Here is a 27,603-nt window from a genome sequence, read left to right as displayed (position 1 = left end):
GGCTGACACACCAAGGCCGGGCTCCTGGGGTGGCCTTGGGGGTCTTCTCTGTGGCCCCATCTCCTTGTCTTGGCTTCCTCGGCTTCCTCTGGTGCTTCAGCCGCCCTGGGAACCGCACCCCCTCCCGCCCTTGCCCACCTCACACGTCCTGGCCTCTGGGCCTCGCTCCCGATGTCCTTGAGGCTGGTCATCCCTGACTCTGGTTCCTGCCCAGGAGGTGCTGAGCGTCCCCTCCTCAGATGAAAATTACATTGAATTGCAGGACGAAAACCAAAATGAAAGCGACCTTCCATCAGTGACATTTTATTTAATGCTCATTATAAAGTCAATCAGTGAGAACAGTGACGCCTCCTTGACGAGCACAGACTGAGCCGGCGTGACTGGCAGCTGCAGCTTCTGTCAGCATCCGGACCGCTTCCCCCGTGCCCCCTGCTCAGCGCCTAACGATCCTGTCTCACAAGGAACAGAACTAGCAGACAGTCCCAGTTTTATGAGTCCTCCCATGCCACATTGGGACAGCCTTCAATTAAGGGGAGAACAGGGAAGACAGGGACATGTTTGAGGCAGAATCTCTCACGCTATCCAACAACAGGAGGGCAGAGTTACCAATACGGGTCAGAGGAGCAGCATCCAGGGCCGAAAAGAAACCCTGGGTTATCCGTACCCCACCTGGACCTGGAGGGGCCGGGGATTCAGAGCAATCTCAGACCCCATGCACATCTCTCCCTGGAACCCCAAGATGCCACGCCAAGCCCGGGTGTTCTGGGCACTGTGCTTCGGGGGATGCTGATTACGACGGTAATGATAATGAAAGTATCAGCAGCTAAAGAATGCTTCCTGTTTTGCGTCTCGCAGGCACCGTGCTCAGCGCTTCCTCACTCAATTCTCCAACAACCCTAGGGAGCACTTTCCTTCCCATTCTGCACGGGAGGAGAATAAGGCTTTAGAAAGGCTGGGCTGCCCAGAATCATGCAGCGTGCTAAGAAGCAGAGCTGGGACCAGAGCCTACATCCCGAACTCAGTGCGTCTAGAAAAGTCACGGCCCTCCCACGAGGACGCCCCCAGCCCCATCCAGGGAAACTAGCAGCTTCCACTGTGATCACGTGGCTGGAGCAGGGGCATCCCCATGCTGGCCACCCAAAGACCCACGCATGTGCCAGGCACTGCCATGGGCACTTGGGGTACACCTGCAAAGACACAGGTGTGGCCCTGCCTTCTGAGAGTCTAGCCTACTCGCGACAGCTCGCCCTGGGTCTGACTGGTCCTGTTTTGTGGTGGCAGAAGCAGGTTTCCAACTGGCTCCAGCTTCCATGGATCTGTCCCTCCTGCCTGGGTTAGCAGCTGGAGCCTGGGGACACGGGGAGCAGTCATGACAGTTACACAGCTCTGCACCGAAGAAAGTGTCTCAGTCTAGGATGGTCTTCCCCTGGGAAAGCTCTAGGGAATTTACCGACTGTTCCTGCTTAAACAAGAGCCTTGTGCATGTGAAACTCCTGGGAAATTGGTGAAGCATAGCTACCAAAATGCATTCTTTGAATCCACTGGGCTTCCAGAAGCATAGACAGTAAGTAAAATAGATGGATTTCTATGTGTTATTTAAATGTCATCCCTAAATTATATTTTGGGAGTGGCTGTTTTTTTGATTATGCTCAACTGTGGGTGAAGCAGGCGGTTCCATCCTTACCCTCCAAGCTTGGGGAAGACACTGCAAAGCCTGGGTACCGGAGGGCGGACTCTGCACACACCCCCTGCAGCGCCCAGCGCACGCCGCTCTGCACCGGGTCACAACGCATGCAATGCACACGTCCCACACATGCTGTGGGCTCTCCATCCCTAGTGCCTCCTTGGCAGACACCTTGGGGGTCCCACAGAGATACAGACCTCAGTGCCCCCCACCCTCCTCCACTGACTCTGAAGGGGGGGGGATGAGGTCGCGGGGATTCTTCTTCGCCACCAGGCAGACATCATAGCTGTCGTGCATGAGGGCGTTGACGGCTACGACATTCCACTGGTTCTCCCAGGGGTCCAGCTCCAATATCTCTTTGGAGATAATTTCGTGGCGATCTGAAAAACAGCAGAGAACAAAATATCAAATATCACACAGTATTAAATTCAGAGGTCATCATTGCTATTAAACAACTTCCTCTAAAAGGTATTATGCAGCAGAAATGAATTAACGAACAGCTGAATACTGTACTGTGGAAGACACAGTGTTTCTGATGTTTAAGAAACCAAGAAAGGCCATGTGACCACTCACATTCAGGAGTTATTCAGACACACTGACAGGGCATACTGTTGTCTCAAGTGGAAGGGGTGTGCCGGGGTCGTGTTAACGATTTATTAAAGATGCCAGGAAGGGGGGAGACTGTCCTTAATTCTGCACCTGTAGGAGGAGGTCTCACGACCTCGTGTGAGTCACTGGCCTCCCTGAGCTTACGTTTCCTTAACTGCAGATAGGATGCTGGGATACAGCCAGGGTCCTCGCAGGAGACAGATGGCACAGTCTAACTGGGCAATTTAAGAGAGTTTGGAAAGGTGTGGGTAGCGTTTAGGAAGACCCACGAGGGATGGCACAGCCCCCAGGACTAAGAGCAGCTGGGCCATTGCCACCTGGAAGGCCGCGGGTGAGGGGTGGGAACAGGAACTTGGAGAGGGCAGCTGCCTGGAGCTTAGCCATCCCCAGGGACCCTCCCGGCAGCCCCGCAGAGGGGTGGGGAGAACAAATGCCCTTATTCTACCCTTCTTTCTCCCAACAATTCTGGCTAAACCCAACCAGAGGCCAGAGGGGAAAGGAGCCTGTGAATGCAGCCCACACAGGTCGGCTTTGCAGGACACAGAGTAAGATAGAGAAGGGGTGAGTGGGTTGGGAGGGCAGATGGGAGATTGCCAGCCCAGACGACTGTTTCACAACTTTATGATGATAAGAGGGGATAATGTATGGAAAAGTGCCCTGTCCTGGCATATAACAGTCAATACTTGAAAATGGTCTATGTGCGCTTGTAAAGGATGTGGGTTTTATAGTTGTTCATATATGTCCATTAGGTCATGTCATTCAAATCTTCTACATATTTACTGCTTTTTGTGGGCTTGTTCTGTCTGTTACTCAGAGAGCTGTGTGAAGCTATCCCACTAAGATTATCGATTTGTCTATTTCTCCTTTTAGTTCTGTCAATTTTTAGTGTACACATTTTGAGTCTGTTATTAAGTGAATACAAATTTTATCATTTATAAATTTATCATTTAATTGACCCTCTTACTCTAGAATAAGTTCCATTAGAATTCTTTTGACTAATATCATAACTAGCAAAGGTACAATTCTAAAGAACATTCTGATAATCTTTGACTTTTAACTGGAACATTTAGTCTATTTACATTTAATGCAATAACTGATATATTTTGGTTTAAATCTAACATCCCATTTGTGAACCGTCCTTGTCTCACTCGTTCTTTTCTCCTTTAATGCTGTCTTTTGGACTGAGTGTTTTTTTTTTTTATGGTCCGCGGGCCTCTCACTGTTGTGGCCTCTCCCGTTGCGGAGCACAGGTTCCGGACGCGCAGGCTCAGCGGCCATGGCTCACGGGCCCGGCCACTCCGCGGCATGTGGGATCTTCCCGGACCGGGGCACAAATCCGTGTCCCCTGCATCGGCAGGCGGACTCTCAACCACTGCGCCACCAGGGAAGCCCCTGAGTGTTTTTTATCATTCCATTTCTTCTCCTCCACTGATTCAGAAATTATAAACCCCATTTGTATTCGGGTTTTTTTTTGGCCAAGCTGTGTGGCTTGCAGGATCTTAGTTCCCCAGCCAGGGATCGAATCTGGGCCCCGGCAGTGAAGGCACTGTGTCCTAACCACTGGATCTCCTGGGAATTCACCCCCATTTCTATTCTTTTGGTGGGGGTTACCCTAGATTAAAACTTGCACACCCAACTTACCAAGATCTGATTAAGCAATACCTTGACCATCCTCTTGGAAGGCCTTAGAATAGTTTAATTATATTTACTTCCCTCCCAATTTATTAGCCTTTGTTGATGTGCATTTTCATTCTATCTGTAGACTGTGAAAGACATTGTTATTACTGTTCTGTACGGTAAATGCTCACAGAATGACCCGCGTATTTACACTTGCATTGCTCTTCATTCTTTCCTGCATCTTAGACTTTTCATCAGGGTCAGTTTTCCTTATGCCGAAGTACATACTGTAGGGGATGTCTTCTTACGGCAAACTCCTTCAGCTTTTGTTTGTCTGAAAATGCCCTTTTTCACCTGCATTTCCTGAATGAACCTTCACTCCAAAAACACCAAAAAATAGTCATAGCTGACACTCACTGTGTGCTTACAGTGGGCTGCGTGTGCTGTGCTCACTGTGAGCCGGGTGCGCTGAGGTGTTAGATCACATCACCCTGTGGGGCAAGCACCAGTTTACCCCTGTTTTCAGACTAAGGGTTAAGATTCAGAGGACCTGCCTACAGGCACACGGCTAGAAGTGGCAGAGCCGGAATTCCCAGCCAGATCTGTGATCCTCAAAGCCTGTGCTCGAGACCACTGAGCCCTTTCGAATGAAGAAGGACGTGGTGGGACTGTGTTTCCTGCAGCTTGTTGATAAGGCAGGAGGAGACAGGCTCTGTGGGACCCAAAGCTTATATGACTTGGGAGGTCCTCTTTAAGGAACATGTTACAAAATTAGGTATGGAAGTGAGTATTTACTTTTTCCAGCTCTATAGGGGCACAATTGACAAAAATTGTATACATTTAAGGTACACGATGTGATGATTGAGATGTGCACACGCTGTGAAACCATCACCACAATCAAGCTAATTCACACACCCATCACCCCACATGGTTACGTGTGTGTGTGTGTGTGTGTGTGTATGTGTTGAGAACACTTAGCAAATTTCAGGTATACAATACAGTACTTTTTTTGTTTTTTTTGTCCACGTGGCGCGGCTTGCAGGATCTTAGTTCCCTGACCAGAGACTGAACCTGGGCCACGGCAGTGAAAGCGCCGAGTCCTAACCACTGGACTGCCAGGGAATTCCCAGTGTTAACTAGAGTCACCAGCCATGTATTAGACCCCCAGAACGTCTTCACTTTATAGCGGGAGGTCTGTAGCTTCTGACCAGTGTCTCCCCATGTCCCCTCCCCCAAGGCCCCGGCAGTCGCCATTTCTGCGCTCTGCTTCTGTGCGTTGGATTACTTTGGATCCCACGTGCAAGTGAGATCACGTGGTACTTGTTGTTCTGTGTCTGGATTGTCTCACTTAGCATGATGTCCTCCAGGTTCATCCTTGGGGGGCAAGTGGCAGGATTTCTTTCTTTTTTATGCTGAATAATATTCCATGGAATAGAAATATACACACACCACATCTTTTTGATATCAGCTCCGTCCAGGACAACTCTGTGATAAAGGGAATGTTCTGTAATCTGCAGTGTCCAATACAGAAACCACTAGACACATTTTAAGTGTGAGACTGAGGAGCTGATTTTTATCTTTTATTTAATTGTAATTAGCTTAAATTAAGAACTTACGTAGACACGAAGCTCAAAATCTTTTTTTCCTTTAGTTTTTTTAAAAAAAATCTTTTGGGTCTGTGACTTTCTGAGACAGGTGTCTCAAAGTCCATGCAGTTCTTGAGGATTTATCCATTTATCTTGTGGTTTGTGTAGTTTCTGTTTTATATGTCTCTGAGCTGTGTTGTTAAGTGCAAAAGGAATCATGCTTGTTGAGTCTGTTAGAGTTCCTGGCGGCACCAGCAGACACGAATTCTGTCCGGCTTTAGCAAAGTGGGGATTTACTGGACAGAAGGTAGCTCGGCAGCTTGAGGGCAGCCGAGAGGGGTGTGGGTGGCCCTGCCACTGGCCTTCTCGCTGTGGCTGCTGGCAGGCGTCAGTGCTGGAAACCACCATTCCCCGCAGAGCCCTGGCGGCGCGAGGCTGACGGGTCTGACCCAGGGGCCGCCCATCGAGGGGCAGACCTCCGGGACGACCGTTTCCTCTTCCTGCCCGTCCTCCTGTTGAGGTGGAGGAGCCTTCTCTGGCTCCTTTACTGCCGGTGTCTTGCAACATGTGTTTTACCACTCCCACACCTGGGTTTCTGTTTCGTTTTGTTTTGGTTTAGCTGGATGAAGGCTTGCAATGTGTTTATTTAAATTAATGCAGGATGGGGCTTGTAAAATTTTAGAGTAGACGGAGTTTTCATTAATTTTGCTTCCTTTCGCTCATTTCAGTGTTTATTGGGGAGACGTATTTTTTTAAACGATGTATGCGTATTACCATCTTTCCTAGAAATCTCTAATTTACATGGAATGAAAGTTACTGCATTAGTGCCAAAGAAGTGAAGAAGGTAATGAGTGAGCTTTCTTGACTGGGAAGGGGAGAGTGTACTGAGTCGTCCCAGACTTGGGTGTGGCCGGGGACTCAGGAAGAAGGCACCCCGGGGATCCGAGCTCCCGCCAGGACCGCCTGACAGGGCACACACTGCGGTGGGCCGTCCGGGTGCTCTCCTAAGCTCCCACCCTAACGGAGCTCAGAGAGCGAGCTGTGTACCTACCCGTGTGTGTGAGCCTGGGCTCCTGAAACGCTGTCCTCTCACAAGGAAGAAGAAACCGGTGGCCGAATTCAGTGTCAGCTCGTTTCAGTTCAGTTGATTCTCCAAAAACAGACACTTAATGCCACAGCATCTTACTCGCTCGAGGAGTCAGGAAACTCCTGAGGCCCGCTGCCTCCAGGGGTCAGCAGCTGAAAACGTTATTTCATACGAAGCAAATAAAGAATTCGCGTAAGCGTTTGAAGATGACAATGCCAAAGGCATGCTGTGATTGTGGCAGACGCCTCAGCTGTAGCCCCACGTGCCTTAGGGCTGCTCCCTGTTGTTGGATATCCTTCAGTAGAGAAACTTGAGAAGCACCACCTTAGTCTAGATCTCATCGTTCAATTCAGTGAGACTGTCAGAAAACTGAAAACGTGGGATATTTTTTTAGTCCCTTATAGAGTTTTTTTTTCTGACGTGCTCTTCGGTGAAATGCTGACTTGCATTTTATTTATTACAGAAATATAATTGAGGACATTTCTCACTGCCCTATATGAGGCTACGGGGAGAAATTCTCCACGTTTAAAAGCTGTGCCCCTCTAGCAGTGGTTTGTTCCCCTCTGAGGACACTGCAAATCCGTAGCTGGGTGTGTGGTCCTTTCAACTCTGGCCTCTAGAGGGACCAGAGATGAACTGGTGGACCTCATACAGCCAGTGCATGAGAGCGCTGGCGACTTTACCCCCATCTGGCTTGCTTTTTTTTTCTCTTTAAAAAAAATTTTATTTTATATTGGAGTATAGTTGATTTACAATGTTATGTTAGTTTCAGGTGCACAGCAAACTGAATCAGTTATACACACACATACATCCACTCTTTTTTAGATTCTTTTCCCATATAGGTCATTGTAGAGTAGTGAGAAGAGTTCCCTGTGCTGTACAGTAGGTCCTTGTTGTTCTTCTGTTTTATACATAGTGGTGTGTATATGTCTTTATTTTCCCTTCATCCCATTTCCTGATTTTTTTTTTTTTTTTTTTGGCTGCGTTGGGTCTTCGTTGCTGCACACCGGCTTTCTCTAGTTGCAGCGAGTGGGGCCTCCTCTTCGTTGCAGTTGCAGGCTTCTCATTGTTGTGGCTTTTCTTGTTGTGGAGCACGGGCTCTAGGCTCGCAGGCTTCAGTAGTTGTGGCACATGGGCTCAGTAGCTGTGGCTCGTGGGCTCTAGAGCACAGGCTCAGTAGTTGTGGCGCATGGGCTCAGTTGCTCGGCGGCATGTGGGATCTTCTGGGACCAGGGCTCGAACCTGTGTCCCTTGCGTTGGCAGGCGGATTCTTAACCACTGTGCCACCAGGGAAGCCCCCTGATTTATTTTAATTTCTATCTTATTGTGTCGTGTGCCTCTCTATAAGCCATGTCAAGTTCCATTGCATTTTGAATGAATAGGTATGTCAGTCAATCATAAATCATAAAACGGGGTACTGAGCACAGGCTGACCTGGCCTGTCCAGCTGGTGGGCTTGTCCTCAGGCGGGGGTGTTACCTACCCTCTGTAGCGAGGTGGAGCAAAAAGGGTGATATAGCTGCCCCCGACTCAAGCAGGAAGGAGAGGGTCATGAGTGTAACCAAGGTGTGACCGCAGTGAGCACCTCTTAGAGGAGGGACCTGGTTTGGGCAAAACCAGAACCAAAGCCACACAACCGTCTGAGGACGTGCAGTTGCCTCTGTGAACGAGGTTGGGATGCGGGGGAGTCCTTTGCAGCCCCCTGCGGTACATCAGCGTACTGTAAAATCACGTGGCACAGAAACAGTCTTCCGCTGTCTGGAAATTCAGTTAATTAATCAGAGATTTTATATTTTCCACCGACTGAAGGAATGGATGTACAAAATCACTTTTGATCAAGGGGTAACTGGCATCCCAAGTAGTGACTATAAACAAACTTCTGAGTATTCTGGGCCTTTTTCTTTGCTTTGGCCGTGCCGTGCATCACGCAGGATCTTAGTTCCCTGAATAGGGATCGAACCCCTGCCCCCTGCACTGAGAACGTGGGGTCTTAACTACTAAGCCACCAGGGAATTCCCTGGGCTTATTTATAAGAAACATAGAATGTGTTTTACCCTTCGAGATACACAGGAGTTCAAATAGGAAATGGTGCTTTTGAGAAAATTAGTTGTCCCCTGCATTGGCAGGCGGATTCTTAATGACTGCTCCACCAGGGAAGCCCAGGAGTACAGTAACTTTTAACAGACTATTTCGCTGATACTTCATCACTTCAAGTGGGTGCAGGAACCCCCCTCACTCCCATCTAGTCCCTTAGCCTACCTACCCCATTACGTTTAATTGTCACCACAAGGGAGACAGCCCTCTCTGTGTAACACTAACCCACACTGAGAACACTATCAGACAGTGTTAAAATTTTTCCTGTCGACTGCCATTCATGTGCTAAAGAACTGAAGAGGAGAAAAATGTCCATTATATTTACCCGGGTATTCACTATTTCTCTTTGTCTTCCTGGATTCCTGAGGTTCCAAGTTTCTCAGCGATACCAGTTGCCTTTCATTTGAAGAATTTTCTGTAACTTCCCTTTTTTAGAGCAGGTCTGCCTAATACGGTGTATTACACTGATTAATTTTTGTACGGTGAACCAGCTTTTCATTCCTGGCATAAAGCCTGCTTGGTTAGAATGCATAATTCTTTTTGTATGTTGCTACATTCAGCTTGCTAGTATTTTACTGAGCATTTTTGCAACCGTATTCATAAGGGATGTTGGCCCGTAGTTTTCTGGCATGTCTTTGTCCAGTTTTGGTATCAGGGAAATTCCGGCCTCATAGAAAGAGTTGGGAAATGTTCCGTCCTTTTCTATATTCTGTAAGTGTGTGAAGAGCTGGTGTTATGAGCTCTGATCTTTTGGAAACATAATGTTGGCTTCCTCACTCTGTGCTGGGGGTGGAGAACAGAGTTTTTGATTCTGACTTTCCTCTGCTGAGTCAAAGAACTCAACAGGTCTGTCAAGAGCTGTGAAGAGTCTTAGACTTTACAACACGAAACTCCTGGTCATAGAGGAAGGATGGGGTCGCTCGTAGCAACAGCAGCAGGCAGTGTGTCCACATTTAAAAGTACAGTTACTTGAGCCGCAAATCTCACAGGGCAGCATGGAGAGTGTCAGGGGACACCTGTACAATCAGTGGGCTGCCTTGTAGGAGGGGAGCCCTAAGCTTAGGGACCGGAAGCTTTTATAATGGCCCTTGCGGTGGGGGGAGACACCGTCTCTCTTTTCTAAGGTTGTCTGCTGTACAGACACGCTTGAAAGGGTCTTCCAGAACAAAGGCAGGCAGTGTCTCTGCTCCCAGATGCTCAGAGATGCATGAGACCCACAGAGGATTACCTCCCAGCAGGCTCACCTGCTAATATTTTCCTTAATACTCCCCTCATTGTTCCTCTCTTACATGTACTCTATTTATGTATCTCAAATTTGCTTTTGTTTTATCAGTTATACACGCGCACGATTTAAAGAGCCAAACAGCTCAACAAGGTTCAGGCCTTAAAGATGGTTGTGTCCTACCCACCTCCCCATTTTCTGCCTTTCAACCTGGCCGATTCTTCTGGCACTGAACACTGTCATCTATAAATAACATATTTTATACTATTGCAACTTCTTTTTTTAAAAAAAAATATTTTCTTTATTTTTATTATTTTTTTGGCTGTGTCGGGTCTTAGTTGTGGCACACGGGATCTTCACTGAGGCACGCGGAATCTTTAGTTTGCGGCACACGGGCTTCTCTGTAGTTGAGGCTCGGTAGTTGTGGCACGCGGGCTTAGTTGCCCCGTGGCCCGTAGGATCTTAGTTCCCCGACCAGGGATCAAACCCGCGTCCACTGGACCATGAGGGAAGTCCCTATTGCAACTTCTTGGTTTCTCAGATGAAGCCATGCACTCCTGACTTCCACTGTAGAAAATGTGGTTTCAGCTTTCTTCCACATCCCCACCGTGTGTGCCCCACTCCCCCGAACGGTTGAGGCTCTGTGTTTACCACTGACATGATTAGACGTGATTGTTATCAGTGCTATTCACACATGACCGGGTGACACACTCTCCTTTCCTGCACAACTGCTTGTTTCCTCTCAAGTCAATTGTTTTATTTTTGTTAGTTTTCATTGCTCTTCTCCAAGTGTCTAAATCTTGCAGAATATTAAGATTTGATCAATTTTCTCTTCTGGAAGTCCCCTCCCCCAGAGCCTTTGACCAGCTGCCTTCTGAACTGGCTGTTCAGGCCACTGTACAAGCTGTCATCCCTGGATCTCCCCTCAGTATGCTTCCCTCCACTGTGTTTAATCCTGTCTCCTGGCCCCCTGCCCTCTAGTACTTGGCTTGGGTGTTCGTTGTTGGGAAGCAAAACCTAACAGAAGGGAGCACAGGAGATAAATTTTGGGAACATTGCATGTCTGAAAACGTGCTCCCACACTTAGAGGTTCGGCAAGTACTGAAGTGTAGGTAGAAGGTAACTTTCCTCTAGGGTTTTTGAAGGCATTAGCTTAAGTTTCTTCTAGCTTCCAGTGTCACGTTTCCTAAGTGTGGTGCTATTCTGATTCCTGACACTTTCTACGAGATGAGTTCTTTCTCTCTGGCAGCTTTCAGGATCCTCATTTGTCCCCGGCGTTCTGTGACATTGCAGGGATGTGCTTTACTCTGTGTCCGTTTTCTTCCACTCTGCTGGGGATGAGGTGTTTCCTTTCAACTGGTAACTTTAGTTCTGGGAAATTTTCCTAATTTATTTCATGGATGTTTTGTCCCTCCATTTTCTGTATTCTTTTTTTTTTTTTTTTTTTTACTGAAACTCCTATTCAACGATTGGACCTCATGGACTTACTTTCTTTTTCTCTCATTTTCTATCCAATTGCTTTTTGCTCTGCTTCCTGAGAAGTTGCTTCCACTCTACACTCCAAGTTTTCTATTGTATATATAAGTTCTGCTGTCATATTTTTAACCTCCGAGGACGTTTCTCCTCCTGGCACAGCCCGTTTCCTCCAGTTGCTTTTCTTCTTTTATGTTTTGATTTCTGTCTTTTCTGTACATGCTTTCCTCAAAGGTCTGACGAGCCCCAGCTGTTTGCTCATCTTTAAGAGAGGGATACCATGGAAGCCTTTCCTGTGAGGTTCTCTGTGGGATGATTTGGCTTTGCCTTATTTTGGGGCTGGTCAGATTCCCAAAGAAGAATCTTCCTGTCTCCTGCCTGGAGGTTATGGCTGCCCACGTCTGGGAGCCAGAAAATGAAGAAAGCTGCTGATCTCAAGATTCAGTATGTAGCTGTTCTCTTCAGCTCCCTGTTTTTAGTACTGATTGCCTCCCCCACCCCCATCCTTAGCTTCGGTCTTTGTTGGGGTGCAGGAGGGGCTTTATCTCAGTGTCGAGGGAAGGGCAGGAGATTGGGGTCTTCCTGTCTTTCCGCTGTCCTCGTGTTTTCAGCGTCACCTTCATTCCCTCTTCCAGACTTGTCCACCCGCAAGACTCCCTGGGGTTCTGTGGTTTGTGCTTCCTTTTCCTGTTGCCAGGTTAGCACTGAACTGTCTCATGTCTGGGCAGTTATTCATCCATCTGCTTTCCTGCTTCCTAAATTGTGTTGCTGTTGCCCTCTCTCCTCTTCTCTTTGTCAGACTGTGTTCATTCCATTTACCGTCATTTTCGTGGGACGTGGGAGAAAACAGAGGGGTTCAACCTACTGTTTTAACCAATATGCAATTACTATGTTTATTACGTGTTTTGGTGTCTATCTTTCCCATCAACTGTTGAGCATCTCAAAATTGTAGCCCAAGTGCCTCTAAACAGTTTGTTTCAATACATTTTTATGGAATTAACTAAACAGATTAAAAGAGTACTTTCTTGACTGTGGTTTTTTGAGTAAATAAGTGGGATGAGTAGGTTTGTGTCACACAAGGAGAGAAAATTCAGTGCCTCTTTTTAGGTCTGATGCTGAGATCTCTAGTTTGTAATGGGCACGCTAATATGCAATTGTTCTGTTTTCCATAAAACCCCACTGACAACTCACTCAGCTAATCCGGGACAATTTTCCATCTTAAAACCAGATAGTTAAAAGGGACTTTGAGAGCTCGCATAGTAAATCCCTTTCCCTCTGGCTGGAAGCATTATTAGTCCATTACAGTTCCAAGAAAAGACATTGGCTCAGAGCGTGAGTTCAGACATTCTTGAAAAACTGGGGATATCAATTCTCTAACTCAGTATTATACAAAGGAAAATAGGACAAGGAAACAAGACAAAAGAGAGTATCTTCTAGATCCTTAGACACTAATTACCCCCCACTGCTCTGGAGTGGGGCTCTGGAGGTCCTGAGGCTGCCCTCTGTATTCTCTGCCCTTCTCTTCTGGTCAAGAGAAAGCCTGCAGCCAGGGGATGGAGAGTAGGGCCCTGGCGGGGGGTGGGGGGCGGGCGGCGAGTGGTCCTGCACCTGGGCGCTCTCCTGTCTCCTCCAAGGCCTCCTCACTCATGGGGTTGCAACAGGGGTCTTTACAAGATTTCCTTGCCCTGCCAGGTTTCTCGCTACTGTGACAGGTTACTACCTTTACACAAGCATGTGATGTGTAATATAAAAGATATTAGAACCGTTAAAAAAAACATTTTGGAAAGTTCTCTGAAGAACAAATAGAGAAAGAAAAATTGAAGCTTCTTATCATGGGGACTTTCAAGAATACAAAAACCATTAAATAGGGAATTCCCTGTCAGTCCAGTGGTTAGGGCTTCATGCTTTCACTGCCAAGGGCCCGGGGTTCGATCCCTGGTCAGGGAACTAAGATCCCACAAGCCGAGTGGTGCAGAAAGAAAAAAAAAATCTAGTAAATAAAGCTCCTGTAGCCATTATCCAGCTTTCACAATGATCAACATTTTACCAACGTTGTAAAATCTATTCTTGCCCCCCATTCCCATTCACTTTTTAAAAAATATTTGCTGGAGTAGATTAACACAAATTCCAGACAGCATGTCATTTTCATCCATAAAAACTTCTACACAGTCTCTCATCGTTCATAACGTTTTTCCTTTTTCTTCCTCTTTCATATAAAACTACAATGCCATTATTATTGTGACCTAAAATTAACCGTTCCTTAATATCCTCTAATACTCCAGTCCACACTCAGATTTCCCAGATTACCTGAAAAATATCTTTCTCCACAAGATTTGTTTGAATCAGGAGCCAGATAAGGTCCACTCGTTGTATTTGGTTCATATACCTCCTAAGTCTCTTTTAATTTCTAATGAAAACTTTATTCTTTAACTTACATGTAATTCCGTGCTTTAAAAATGAAGGGAGGCGTATAGCAGGCTTGGTTTTGCTGCAGGGGCAGCTCTATTTTAATGGGGCATGCTTCCAAAATTGTAAGTACTCCTGGGGCATGTTTCTCCTGGCTATGTCCTGGCCTAGTACTTCTATTAGGAAGGTTAGAATTAAACTGTTAATCATTTTTACTGTAGCTGCATTCTACCTTACTTACTCATGCAACTAATCAAACTTTGGAGACAGTTAATTATTAAATTTGTGCATATTTAAAAATCTCCCTGGACTTCCCTGGTGGTCCAGTGGGTAAGACGCCGTGCTCCCAGGGCAGGGAGCCCCGGTTCAATCCCTGGCTGGGGAACTAGATTCTGCATGCCACCAACAGCCTGCATGCCTTGACTAAAAGATCTGGTGTGCCACAACTAAGACCCGGCACAGCCAACCAGAATAAATAAATAAACAAATATTTTAAAAAATAAAATAAAGAATAAAAATCTCCCTGTTACTTTAAAAAACTATAAATCCGTACTGTAGATTGCAATGATGGTGGCAATTAGATATGTGGAAGCTGAGTTTGGTAATAAACACGTAGATTAGGTATTATTTTAGAAAGGCTTTCAAGCAATTTATTTCTCGTGTCAGTAGTGGGGAGTAAGAGAGTTTTCCGAGGGCAGGATTTCAGTAAAGATCAATAAATGCAGAGCTAACCCCCCGCGTTTCTGGTCATTCCCCTATTTCCATGCGGTCTTCATATTTTTATTTATTTAAAAAAATACTTATTTACTTATTTATTTTGGCTACCCCAGGTCTTAGATGTGGCAGGCGGGCTCCTTAGTTGCAGCATGTGGGCTCCTTAGTTACGGCATGCAAACTCTCAGTTGCAGCAAGCATGTGGAATCTAGTTCCCCGACCAGGGATTGAACTCGGGCCCCCTGCATTGGGAGCACAGAGTCTTATCACTGCCCCACCAGGGAAGTCCCTCTTCATATTTTTAAATCTCTCCTTTAGTCCTACAATCTGGCATTAGCCTTCCCTCCCCCATTTCTCCTCTTGTTTTCAACTCACGTTTATTGTGTGTCTGCTGTGTGCCAGACACATTACAGACCAGATCTCACTTAATTCTTATGACATCCCGTGGAGGGAGTAGCCCCACTTTGTGGACGTGAAAACCCAAGGTCAGAGGTTGATGAGTTGCCCAAGGTCACTGCTTTTGCCAGTGCCCCCTGCTCTTAGGATTGTTCGTTGGGTCAGTTAAGGGAGGTGAAAATCGACATCAAAGGAGGTTACAAAACATTTAAAACTCGGCCAGTACCTGCTCCGTGGAAGCCCCCGCAGACGTACAGCTTCCCGTCCACGGCTCCTGCATTGGTAGAATTGGTGCGAAGTGAGAGCAGGGGGCTGGGCATGGGTGGGCCCTCCCTCCAGAAGTCCCCGTCCGGGTTGTAGATCTCCACTGTGTCAAGGCACTTCCGAACCTGACCCTTGTCTTGACCTATGCAGCCGATTCCACCTGCAGAGGGTGACACAGAAAGGAGGTGACCAGAGCTGAGATGTCCCCATGGGCAGTGCCCCCTTTCTGCCGGGTCTGTATCTCAGGCTCGTGGACCTTGGTGTGCTTCTGTGGCCTGGTGCTTCTTCTGAGATAATTTGTAAGCAATGGTAATGTCTACTGTGGACTCCATAGCCAAGGCTAATCTCGTTTTATCCATAGTATTCTGTTTGTGCTCACCCATGAGGCTGATTCCACCACAGGCTTTATAACCTACAACATCCAACACTGGCTCACACAATGACCCTCCCTTTAGAGGAAGAATTTCCGGTTTGAATGTGAGGGTGACCCGGTTCTGACATCTGCCTTCCTGTTCGTTATGATTCCACAGACGTGGCTAGAGAGGCAAACATCCTTTCCATCCCCATCATTGCCAGCCTGTCTCTCTTTCTCTTCTTGTTTATTTTATTTTTTATTTTTGGCTGCTCCGCACGGCATGCCGGTTCTTAGTTCCCTGACCAGGGGTCGAACCCGGGCCCCCTGCAGTGGAAGCACAGAGTCCTAACCACTGGACCACCAGGGAAATCCTTCTCCCTCTTTTTTTTTTTTTTTTTTGCGGCAAGTCAGCTGACAGCTTTATTGCATTGGGGAAGGGGACAGATTGCTCAGGAGCTCTTGGTGGGGCGGGTCTGCTGCCTCTTCACCATCACAGGCTTCTGGCTGCGCAGGATGGCGCTGGCTCTGCGGATGGCAGCCATACGCAAATCCGGGCGGTACTTGTTCTTTCGGATCATGTGCCGGCTGCTGCTGAGGGTGGCCCGGGCGTTCTTGTTGATGGTGGACCGCACGTAAGAAGTGGCTGGCTTTCGCTGGCCGGATCTCCGCTTCACGACCACCACGACCCCTTTGCCGTCCTCCGCCGGCTCCACGCCCACGGTCTTGCGGTGAATGAGCCCGTTGTAGCGAAAGGAGTTGCAGGCCTTCAGGTTATTGGGTTCGTTGCTGTACGTCTGCTTATTCCTCTTGATCAAGAAGCTGGAGCAGTTCCGCACGACCATCCATTGCAGATGCGGGGACATGGCGGCAGCTCCTCTTGTGGCGGTGGCCGGATACGGCCCCCTCTTTACTTAAGTGGCAGGAATTTTTCCCCATTAGAGCAGGGCCAGTCTTTGGTAAATTTCAGGTTTGGGGGTCGGAGGGAAGCCCCAAACACAAATGCGTGATGCGTCTTCCATTTTTGAGTGACACAGTTCCTTCGGTAGATATTCCCTGATTACCTGTTACTCGCAGGGCAGCATGCTCAGGATGGGGAGCTGAGAAGGACGAGCGAGGTATGTTTCTTGCCGTTATTAAGAACTTAATGGGGTGGGGCCTTCCCTGGCGGGCCAGTGAGTGGGACTCTGCCTTCCCGTGCAGGGGGTGAGGGTTCGATCCTTGGTCGGGGAGCTAGGATCCCGCATGCCTCGCGGCCAAAACATCAAGGCATAAAACAGAATCAGTATTGTAACGAATTCAATAAAGACTTGAAAAATGGTCCACATCCGAAAAAACTTAAAAAAGAAAAATTAATGTGGTGCAAAGGGCCATATACACAAACAGATAGCGACATCACGACAAGTACCTTAAAAGAGATACACATTACACTCAGAAGTCCAGAGACTGTAGCAAGTAGCAGAAATATCATTTACATAATTGTGACTTTAAGTACAACGCTGCATGGGAAAGTAATGGCATAAGAATTTCCAATCCGCTGTAATAAGAAGCACAAGTTTGTAGGTGACCTTTTTTGTACCGCCACGAAAGGTCTTAAATGTCAGGGCTATATTTCCTGATCTGAAGCGTGGCTCCTGGGATGGAGGTGCATCCCCTGGAAGGAGAGACAGTCCTCTCTTTGGTGCCCTCATTCCATGCAGACCCAATCTGGTGACCTGGTCTACACGACCAATCAAAGTTGGGGGAGTGCTGGCCTCAGGCTACTCGTGGAGGGTCCTGGAAGGGTCAGTGCAGTGGGGTGTGGGTGAGGGCTTGGCTCTGTTGTTTATAGCAACACCAAGACCAGAACCGAGACTGCTCTCATCACATGGCCTTTACTCAATGTGTCACTTAGAGATTAATCCCATGACACCTCATGGCATTTCCTCTTTTGTGTGATTTACTTCCTTTTCCCATCGTCATGCTGGTCGGATGGTCCTTCCGTGCATTGTCACGTGGTTTCCTATCTTCCTTCAGTACTGCACCCCAGGACCTAGCACAGCGCCTGCCTGCCATGTGCGGGTCTGGAATGAATGAACCAGAAAGTTAACTTTTCCTCAGCTTCCTCTGGCCTAGTGCTCACTGAGGGCAAAGACCACTTTTCACCTGTCTTATATCTCACAGTGCCTGACACATGGTACTCGGTGAATCCGAGAAGATTGATGGGAACAGCTTATTTTCACCCTGGTTGGGACTCACGCAGACATAAGAGGACTTCAGAGGGAACCTTTTTGTTCTCTTTGCCTGTGGAGCCTGGCCTGTTTCCTGTCTCAGTACGAACCCAGGGATCAAGGCTATAAACTCAGGAAGCTCTTAGCTGCTTTCCCTCTTTTCCGCCTGGATAAATGATTTAGCCCGTTACCGTGCCAAGTCTGAGCAGCAGCGTTTCCAAGGAGGGGACACGCCGGCCTCAGTTAACTGCACACTCTGTTCACAGGCCCTCTTCCAGTGTGGCGCTGGGGCAGCTGGAGGCTTCTTAGTCCAACAGAAAGTGGAATTTCCTATCTGTGGGGCAGGATGGGCTTAAAGAAGAGGATTTATCTTTAGCAGTTGACCATGGCAACCACCCATCAGGTAAGAACAAGATGAATTGGCTACCTGCTCCGTAAGAGATACTATTCGGCTGGTTTATATTATGAGCACTTTAGAAGACCAGTCTGTGGGGGCAAACAGATGAAATGCAAGTCGCTCAGAGCCAGTCTGGGCACACCCAGCAGCCAGCAACCTGGGCGTAATCAGAAGTGCACATAAAAGCCCGTTAAGAAAGCTTCCCCAACATAAAGCATATAAAGAATGGGTATTATTCTCTCGGTTGTTGAAATAATTAGAGTGCTTGTCATTTTCGTTTCCCTTTTACTAAGTGTATTTAATTATAACGTTTAGCCTTTACGCTACAAAACTAAACTTCTACATAGGTACCCTTTCTGTTTGGTTGTCAGACAGTTCACAGGCTCCACTCGGGTGACACGGGCTTGCAGGCTCTGCCTTTGTTTCTGACCGCCCGCCCCTGAATACACTCTCTGTCTCACTTGGATGTAATTCTACCACCAAGTACACTCTCAGCACCACTCTGTTACCAGCGACTTAATGAGCTTAAACTGAAAGTGAATGCTGATTAGATAAATAATCAAATAAAAGCATGGTCTTTATTAATAAGTCAGCACCAGTACGACAAGAGAACTCTTTTGATCCTGGGGTAGGATCAGCACATCTTTAGAATTTCAATGAGATACCTCATATCTTTAATTTACATGCCATCAGTACCTCTGCGCCTGACTTTCCTTTATTCAAAAACAGGCAAATAGAAGTTATCTTTGCAAGTCATACCCCAGTGGACCTCCAGTGCAAAATATATACTTTAGGTTTTATTGGTGGGGTCAGGGGGTGTGGATTATAGAAGAAGATGCCTCTCTCTCTTTTATTTCTACCAAGATGAAGGCCTGCTTTCTTTGTGTTTGGTGGTCATAGAGTCTTTCCCTCTGCAGGGCGTGGGAGGAACCGTCTCCCCACACCAAGCCTGGCCGGGCACTGGCAGAGGGCGGGGGCGTGGTCCTTCCCTGACATCCTCTAGGACTTACTGTCCATGGGGCCTTGAACACAGCGGGGCTGGTTCCTGACGTCCTTCTGCCTGCAGTCCTGCCTTCAGGTGACAGGCTGCACCCCAAAGGGGAGGGTGAGTCTGGAGCAGTTCTCACCAGCTCCCAAAGTTGCTTGCACGGCTCAACAGGCTTTAATAATATATTCACTGTTGAAGGCTCCCGTGGGCCAGGGAAAAAGCATGTGGGCTTTCGGAAACAGACCATGGTTCATATGCCTGTGTCACCACTTATAGCTGGACAACTTTGGTCAGTACAATTTCTCTAAGTCTCAGTTTTCTCATCTGTTAAGTTTCGGATAATAATTCCAATTTCATAAGTTGTTGCAAAGGTTAACTTATAGGTAACTATGTAAAGGTGGAGGAGGGTGAGGAGGATGGACATGCGCTGTAAACTATTCCCAAGTACTATGATGGGAATTTCCTTTTAGTTCTTCCCATGCACTCCGTGTGATGGTCAGTCTTCCTCTCTCGTGTTCCAGGACATTGTGTAAGTGAAGCAGGGCTCACTGAAGCCGCTGGTCTTAGGTCTGCGTGATCTCAGTTTAATTGTCTGCTGCATCTATGATTGATGGCTGTAGGGGCGAAGCTCTCTTAAATGTTTACTTTGAGGTTGGATAGAGCCAGTCAGAGGCTGAAGGGCTGAGAAATAAGCTGAGCCTTCAGGTGGGGAGAAAGTTTCGCTGACACGATGGATCAGAGTAATGCACTGGTCGAACATTCGAGAGGGGTAGGAGCTGTCAGGTGGCAGCATAGGAGACAGTCACGCTAATATAATGCTCGCGACAATGTCCTTCTCACCCTGGTTGTCTGCTCTCTGGTTTTCTTCTTCACTCATTTCGGAGCTCCAGATTTGGAGCCTAAAGCGCTAGAAGACATGATCTAGCTTCTTGTCCCTTCTTAGGGCTCTCTTGGGTATTTTCAGAAAAAAAGCCCTTCAGGACAGGGTGGAAAGTAGGCTCATCTGCCTTTTGCAAACTTCCGGGTCACACCGTAGGCCTGTCTAAGTGTGTTGGGCTCACAGGACACGGGTGGTGGTGCTCTCTCGTGTGCGCACACCCTTTCCACCCACTAACCCCTCCCTGCCCTTCGCCAGCCTTTTCTTGCTAAGAAAACGTCCATCTGCGTTCTGTTCGCTCCTCAAAACAGACGATCAGGAAAATCAAGTAAAAGAGCTGAAAGGGCAGACCAAGTTGCACTGGCTAGAGCCTGGATTTGCTTGATTTTGGAGGGAAACTCAGGTGCTTGAAATGTCTTATCATTGCCAAGAGGAAATGTAGACAGTTGACCAGAAAGTTCTGGCACTGAGCCTTGGGTGCCAAATAAGCTGCAATTACAGAATCACTGTCCCATCTGTGGCTGATTCCAGATGACCCCTGGGCTTCCGTCCGGCCCAGCCCTGGGCCTCGGATTTCAACGCGCCTCGCCCGTCAGTTCTTTCCAATCCTGGGCTCATCTTTTCCTTGTTTCTTGCCAATCCCACTTCCCCAGCCTGTCCTGCAGGTCCAAAAGCTGAGCCCACAGTGGGGGAGGGAGAGCCCGGGGTCGTGGTTGGGAGCCCGAGTGCAGATGCCACAAGTTCAGACTAATGTCACTGTCCCCACGCCTGCTCGTCACCCAGTTCTGCCGACAGGACCCCTCAGACATCTCAGGCCTGTCCCTCCCCCGTAGGTGTACAGAGCTTGGATGACCGGACACCGCACTGCGCCGTGCTCACCTTCCTTCCCCTCCCATCGCCCCCCACCCTGCATCCCCAGCACCCTGTGCTCCAGGCTCTCCCAGCTGCCTGCAGTTCCCCAAGCAGTGAGGTTATTCATCTCCAGGCCTTCGCTTAGGCTGGTTTCTGCCTGGACTGGCCTCTCCTCCCCAACGTGACAAACTCCTCTTTCAAGGCTCAGCTCTGTAGCCACCCCTAGGAAAGCCTTCGTATCTCTGCAAGTGGCCATTCCCTCCTCGAGCCTCTGCTGCCCTCTGAACAGAGGTCAAGATTCCTATAAATAGTGCTGCTCTTACTTATCTCTGTGCGCGTTTCCCTATTTGATTAGGCTGTGAGTCACTGGAGGGCAGAAGAATGTCTAATTCACATCTGTACGCCCCACGCTTTTCAGCCGGGGCAGACAGTCAAGAAAAAATAACTGAGCGCGTGAATGGACCAGCTTCTCACTCACCTGCATCCCGGGTACTTTTTTTTTCTTCTTATGCTCTTTTGTCAAAACAAAAAGTGATGACTAGCTTTCCAGAATGTGTCAAGCGCTGAGTCCAAACAGCTGAAAACTCACTTCCTGTCAGATAATAAATATTACCTTCTTAAGGATATAGGACCCTCAGTCCAGCTATGGAGAGAAATTGTTGGTGTCTGTTGTTGGGCTCATTTTCCCCCCAGGTCTGCCTGCCTGAACCATCACTAACCTCCCTTAACTTGGGCTGGACATAACCTAACAGGACACAGGCCAAGTTTATACTAGTACTTCTCTCAAGTGACCCTGCAAAGAACCATTAATCAAATATATTCCACACCTTGGAAATGTAGACACACAAGATGTACACACAAGATGTAAAGTATGAAGGCGAAGTATGCATCATTCTGTTCCCTGAGTTTCTTCTAAAGGAGGCTTGACAGTATGTGCTGAATAACTACTATAGAAAAAAGGTCTTGAGACTTCCCTGGTGGTCCAGTGGTTAGGACTCTGGTGCTTTCACTACCGGGGCCCAAGTTTCATCCCTGGTCGGGGAACTAAGATCCCACAAGCTGCATGGCACGGCCAAAAAAAAAAAGAAGATCTTAATAAGTCTTTGGTATGTTTATCTTTTGTGTAAATAAAATGATTTACAGAAAGTGATAATTTGTGCTCATTTCTATATTTACCCAAGAACAGGTAAAGGAAGGGAGTAATTAAAAAAAATGATCACATGTATAAATGGATAAAGTAGTTGAAGATAATACATTTTACTCAAAATGACAGAATTTTAAAATAATTGATATCTTCTTCAAAACATCAAAGTTTTTCCATTTCAAGTCTTCATGCTGTTTTTTTTTTTTTTTTTTTTGCGCTATGCGGGCCTCTCACTGCCGTGGCCTCTCCCGTTGCGGAGCACAGGCTCCGGACGCGCAGGCTCAGCAGCCATGGGTCACGGGCCAGCCACTCCGCGGCATGTGGGATCTTCCCGGACTGGGGCACGAACCCGCGTCCCCTGCATCGGCAGGCGGACTCTCAACCACTGCGCCACCAGGGAAGCCCCCTTCATGCTGTTTTAAAACATATATTACGTTATTCCCCACCGTAGTGAATTGATGATTTCAGATTGAACATTTTCTTAAGGATTCAGAAGTAGCAATACGATCTGTTTTCACAATATGCTATGAACATAGATGGTTCTATACACTAGGCTACATGAAGACATACCTAAGATTTGCTTTGTTGAACAAAATTCTTTTTTTTTTTTTTTTTTTTCTTTTTCTTGCGGTACACGGGCCTCTCACTGTTGTGGCCTCTCCTGCCGCGGAGCACAGGCTCCGGACGCGCAGGCTCAGTAGCCGTGGCTCACGGGCCCAGCTGCTCTGCGGCATGTGGGATCCTCCCGGACCGGGGCACGAACCCGCGTCCCCTGCATCGGCAGGCAGACTCCCAACCACTGCGTCACCAGGGAAGCCCTGTTGAACAAAATTCTTGCTATCGGTGTGGCTTTTAGCAATTTACCTCTTTTCATAAAAGCAAAGCATAAAACATGTAGTAGCACAGGGCTTTGGCTGTGTTCTCTTAAGCTTTTCTGCAAACATAAACAGCAAGTCAGAGGCCTGGACAGCATCCTCCTAAGACATTCTCATCTGTTCTCAGTAGCATCATCATCTCTGTCCATCAGGGGTTTTCGCACTGTAGAAGCTTCCGAACATTCTCTCATTTCAGCGTCAAAAACACTTTAAACTTCTAGTTAGTTTTAAGCAATCTGTAAGCATACTTTGGCTATCCATTTCCTATCCGTACTACGTGTTAGAGAATAACAAGTTTAAGGTGTTTTTTCTTCCATAAGACACCGTCTACTGAGAAATCAAAGACAAATATGAAACCATTATAATACAGCATTGTAATTATACATTGACCGAATGGAGTGCAATTTCTCACTAATTGTCACGATGAAATGTGGAACTGTCCACACTTTGTGAATTTGTAGGATGTCAGTGATGAAAATGACTAAAGCTAAGCTGCGATTTGAGAGCCATAGGCAAACTTTGGCCTCTGAGAGTACTTAGTTCCGGGCTCCCCACTGAGGGTGCCAGATCATCAAGGTGAAGCTCCTTCATAGGATGAACTGCAGATACATTTCATGGACACTGACATCAAAAACATGGTGAGTCATTCGGTGCAGTTCAAATCCAAGTCTTTTCTCAGAATAAACAGACACTGGCATTCCCTGGAGAACTTCTCTGGCCGTTGAAAAAGTACATTTCTTTCCTTGTTCAACCTGAGCTTGAGAAGTATGTCTCTAAGCCCAGAACGCTCTTGGAATGAGTTCAGAACGTACCCAACAGCCTGCTCTGATGACCTGTGAGTGCAGGATGCTCTGACCAGTGGGCTGACCTAGCTTCCTGGAACACACGTGCTGTCCAAGGGAAGACACCTTGCCTCATTCATCTCTGGGTCGCTCCTAAAAGCCAGCTCAGGGCCCGATTATGTTCCATACGTAGGCTTAGTCAATATTTTGCGCGTATAAAACCTCCATTAACAGGATGTCACCTCTTCCTTTCCTCACAGTATCAGTGTTTCTCAACGTGCAGTCCTGTGGGCATTCCCACCAGAATCGCCTGACGCTTAGCTCAGATCCCCAGGTCCCACTTCAGACCCACTAGCCCAGAACTGGCCAAGGGTGAGGGCCAGGAATCTGCCATTTTAATGAACAGCCTGGGTGATCTGAGGCAAACTTATATTTATTAAAAAACTGTTTGGAATTTTATGTATTTATTTTTTAATATTTATTTGGTTGCGCAGAGTCATAGTTGCGGCCGGCGGGCTCCTTAGCTGTGGCATGCGAACTCTTAGGTGCAGCATGTGGGATCTAGCTCCCTGACCAGGGATCCAGCCTGGGCCCCCTGCATTGGGAGCGCAGAGTCTTCACCACTGCGCCACCAGGGAAGTCTCCAGAAATTTATCAAAAGAAAGAAAAAGGAAAAACCTTAACCATGATGAAACTTGGTCCTTATATCTCACAGCATAATTCACCTCTAGACTGATCTCTGACACGCATTTACTGCAGTAACTGGAACCCTCTGTGTAACCCCCGTCGTGGTGCGCAGGGGCAGAGTGCTGTCCGATGGAGAAAACAACACCCGTAGCCGCGTGGGGAGACTTGCTATTAGCTGGCTTCTCGGACAGGGAAGTGAAAACTCCCTGCTTTAAAAAATTCTCCACAAGGCCTGTAACCCTGATGATTTTTGAGGCTTTTGCCCTGATGGAAGAGCAGGATAGAAAGGTCAATTCAGTCACCTGACGTTTGTAAGCATCCATCACGTGGAGCAGGCCTGGCAGCTGTCAGAAGAGACACAGACAAGACCCTGCCCCCGATGGTCCCAGGAGCATGGGGAGGGCCACGGGCAGAGGCAGAGCAGCCTTGCCAAGAACAGTGCCACTAATTCACACAAACCACCTCGAGGAGATGGCGTTTCTGCCAGACCCTGAAGGATGCGTTGTCCAGAGGCAGAGGCTTAAAAGCAGAGGGAAGAGCGTAAACAAAGTGCAGAAGGGAGGCTTGTTCAGGAATGACCCTCAGAGCCCAAGGCTGGGGCTAGGAGGGACGTGGCTGCAGAGGCTGGCTGGGGCCAGCCTGAGAAAGGTCTAAATGTTTCCACAAATAGATTCTGGTGCTCAGTTTCTATATTTGACTTCGCCTGACCTGTCAAACTAAAGCAACTTCTGAATACAATTTGACTTTTTAAAAACACTTGATGGGGGGCTTCCCTGGTGGCACAGTGGTTAAGAATCCACCTGCCATGCAGGGGATACAGGTTCGATCCCTGGTCCGGGAGGATCCCACATGCCGTGGAGCGACTAAGCCTGTGTACCACTACTACCGAGCCTGTGCTCTAGAGCCGGTGAGCCACAACTACTGAAGCCCGCGTGCCTAGAGCCCGTGCTCTGCAACAAGAGAAGCCACCACAATGAGAAGCCTACGCACCGCAACGAAGAGTAGCCCCCGCTCACTGCAACTAGAGGAAGCCTGCGCGCAGAAACAAAGACCCAATGCAGCCAAAAATAAATACATTTTTATTTTTTTTTGCGGTACGCGGGCCTCTCACTGTCGTGGTCCTTCCCGTTGCGCAGCACAGGCTCCAGACGCACAGGCTCAGCGGCCATGGCTCACGGGCCCCGCCACTCCGCGGCACGTGGGATCCTCCCGGACCGGGGCACGATCCCGTGTCCCCTGCATCGGCAGGCGGACTCTCAACCACTGCGCCACCAGAGAAGCCCATAGATTTATTTTTTTAAAAATAAAATTAAATGAAATTAAAAAAGAAAGAAAAGGTTTTAAAAAAAACCCCACACTTGATGGAAACGCCAAGTATACTTAACGAACGTACATTGTCATTTCAGAAGCAAGCATAATATATTCAAAAGTGTAACTAATACTATGAGAGCTAAAGTTTATCTCACAAAAACATTTTTCAAAGAGAGAACCCCTGGTACCATATTCAAGTCGGTATTTTTATAACACAGCATCAACAAGAGCTCACAATTGGGTTTGATGAGGTGGAGCCCAGAAGGTTCTATGTTTCTCAAAACTTCACTAGTAAGAGTCTGCATCTAATTCGTTTCCTACTTGATTCTTCATAAAAGTAGGATTGAAAGCCTTTAAAATGAGGAGTTAACGTTTTCTCATAGCAATAGGATATATTAACCTAAAATTTTTTGGACTATCTTTTTAAAGAACTTGTTTTAGAAGATTAAGATATATTTTGGATTAAAGTAGTTTGTCTCATAATGAGCTCTCATGGTACAAATGACAAAAGATCTTTCTTAAAACACAAAGCATCTTAAAATGCATGACCTTGAGTGGCACCCTTCTCCTCGGTCTCCTACCAGAGGATTTCAAAGGGTTCTGTCATCAAGACACAGCCCTACTCTTTCCTGCTCTCCTGAGAAAGGGCTACCCGAGAAAGCTCTCAGAAAAAAGTCAAAATGGAAACCAGCCCATTTTAAATACCTGGGTTTTTAGTAAGGGCCTCGTTTATTCATAAGGTTCATATAGACTCTTTAAATTATTTTAAGCTTTCCAGCAAGTTACGCACCAGAAGAGCCAGTTGCAGTGTGGGGAAGCTGGTAAAGTGCACACGTAACTGCATGAGCAACAGAGCCACTTTAAGCAAACGATCTAGGCATATCTTTTTCTGCATTTTTAAGAAGGAAATATATAGTTTTCCAGGAAAAACCATCCAATAGCTGACTAGTACACCCCTTGGTAGTTTGCCATAATTCCAGAAATCATTTTCATCTAAATTCAGATTACTCATGGTATCTGTGATGACATGGTTTTCAAAAACAAGCATTTCCACAATGAAAATTTAGCGCAGATTTTAACTGAGGCCAACATTCTTAAATCTTTACAACTCAAATTAAATTAGGGTCAGCATTAGCCAGAGGGTCCAGCAGTCTGACGGGTTCACCTTTAGTTCCCACGGAAGAACACACCCTAGGCAATATTTTAAGAGTCCCTCCCCACGCAGAAGTGCAGGCTGTGTGAATGTGCACTGGGCCATTGTGTGTGTTTGCAAGGAGAGGAAGTGAAGAGAGTAGAAAGAGACGGTCCTTAGACTCCAAGTGCATGAGGACAGGGTGACCCCAGCACAAGGACGGCCCCTCAGTAGGCTGCACGGCCAGGACAGAGACCTGTTGAGGGTGGAGCTGGAATACTGCAGGCTACAAAGGAAGATTTTGAGCATTATTAGGGCACTAGAGTGTAAAAGGACCCTTTGCCACTTATTTCAGTAATAATAATCCCTATCATTATCATTTATTGAGCACTTAAATGCCTGGCGCGGTATCCATCTCTCTCAAGTGTCACAACTGTGTTATTAGCATCCTCATTTTATGAATGAAGAAAACAGACTCAGCACTCGCCTCGGCAGCACATACACTAAAATTGGAACGATACAGAGAAGATTAGCATTGCCCCTGCGCGAGGATGACACACGTATTTGTGAGGCATTCCATGGTTCTATAGCTGATTCACTTCGTTACAAAGCAGAAACTAACACACCACTGTAAAGCAATTATACTCCAATAAAGTTAAAAAAACAAAAGAAAAGAAATGATGGTCTAATCAGCCAAACACCTTTGGAAAAAAAAAAAGTAAACAGACTCAGAGAAGTGACCCAACTTGCTTAAAATCATGGGGTGTGGGCTTCCCTGGTGGCGCAGTGGTTGAGAGTCCGCCTGCCGATGCAGGGGATACGGGTTCGTGCCCCGGTCCGGGAAG

General features: G+C 47.3%; 1 protein-coding gene, 2 non-coding genes and 1 pseudogene across 4 annotated transcripts in view; 1 reads left to right on the top strand and 3 right to left on the bottom strand.

The window, feature by feature from the left end:
- Positions 1-1,882: 1,882 nt before the first annotated feature.
- The window catches only part of KBTBD12 (kelch repeat and BTB domain containing 12), a 43,420-nt gene continuing 17,699 nt past the window's right edge, over positions 1,883-27,603 (bottom strand). The window contains exons 4-5 of the mRNA XM_065886238.1: positions 15,114-15,311; positions 1,883-2,064 (exon numbers count right to left, since the gene is read on the bottom strand). Coding sequence (XP_065742310.1) covers positions 1,883-2,064; positions 15,114-15,311 — 380 coding nt within the window. The remainder of the gene's footprint in view (positions 2,065-15,113; positions 15,312-27,603) is intronic.
- On the bottom strand, positions 15,801-15,873 carry TRNAG-UCC (transfer RNA glycine (anticodon UCC)). Its single transcript has one exon. It is a non-coding gene; the product is annotated as a tRNA-Gly (tRNA).
- Positions 15,931-16,399, bottom strand: LOC136129425 (large ribosomal subunit protein eL28 pseudogene; annotated as a pseudogene). The gene has a single exon (XR_010656268.1). The product of XR_010656268.1 is annotated as a large ribosomal subunit protein eL28 pseudogene (transcript).
- On the top strand, positions 27,238-27,344 carry LOC136130139 (U6 spliceosomal RNA). Its single transcript, XR_010656329.1, has one exon. It is a non-coding gene; the product is annotated as a U6 spliceosomal RNA (small nuclear RNA).

This window comes from Phocoena phocoena, chromosome 10 (assembly GCF_963924675.1).
Source record: "Phocoena phocoena chromosome 10, mPhoPho1.1, whole genome shotgun sequence".
NCBI classification, from domain to species: Eukaryota; Metazoa; Chordata; class Mammalia; order Artiodactyla; family Phocoenidae; genus Phocoena; species Phocoena phocoena.
Note: the sequence above shows the minus strand (reverse complement) of the source record. Positions and strands in the feature narration are given on the sequence as shown.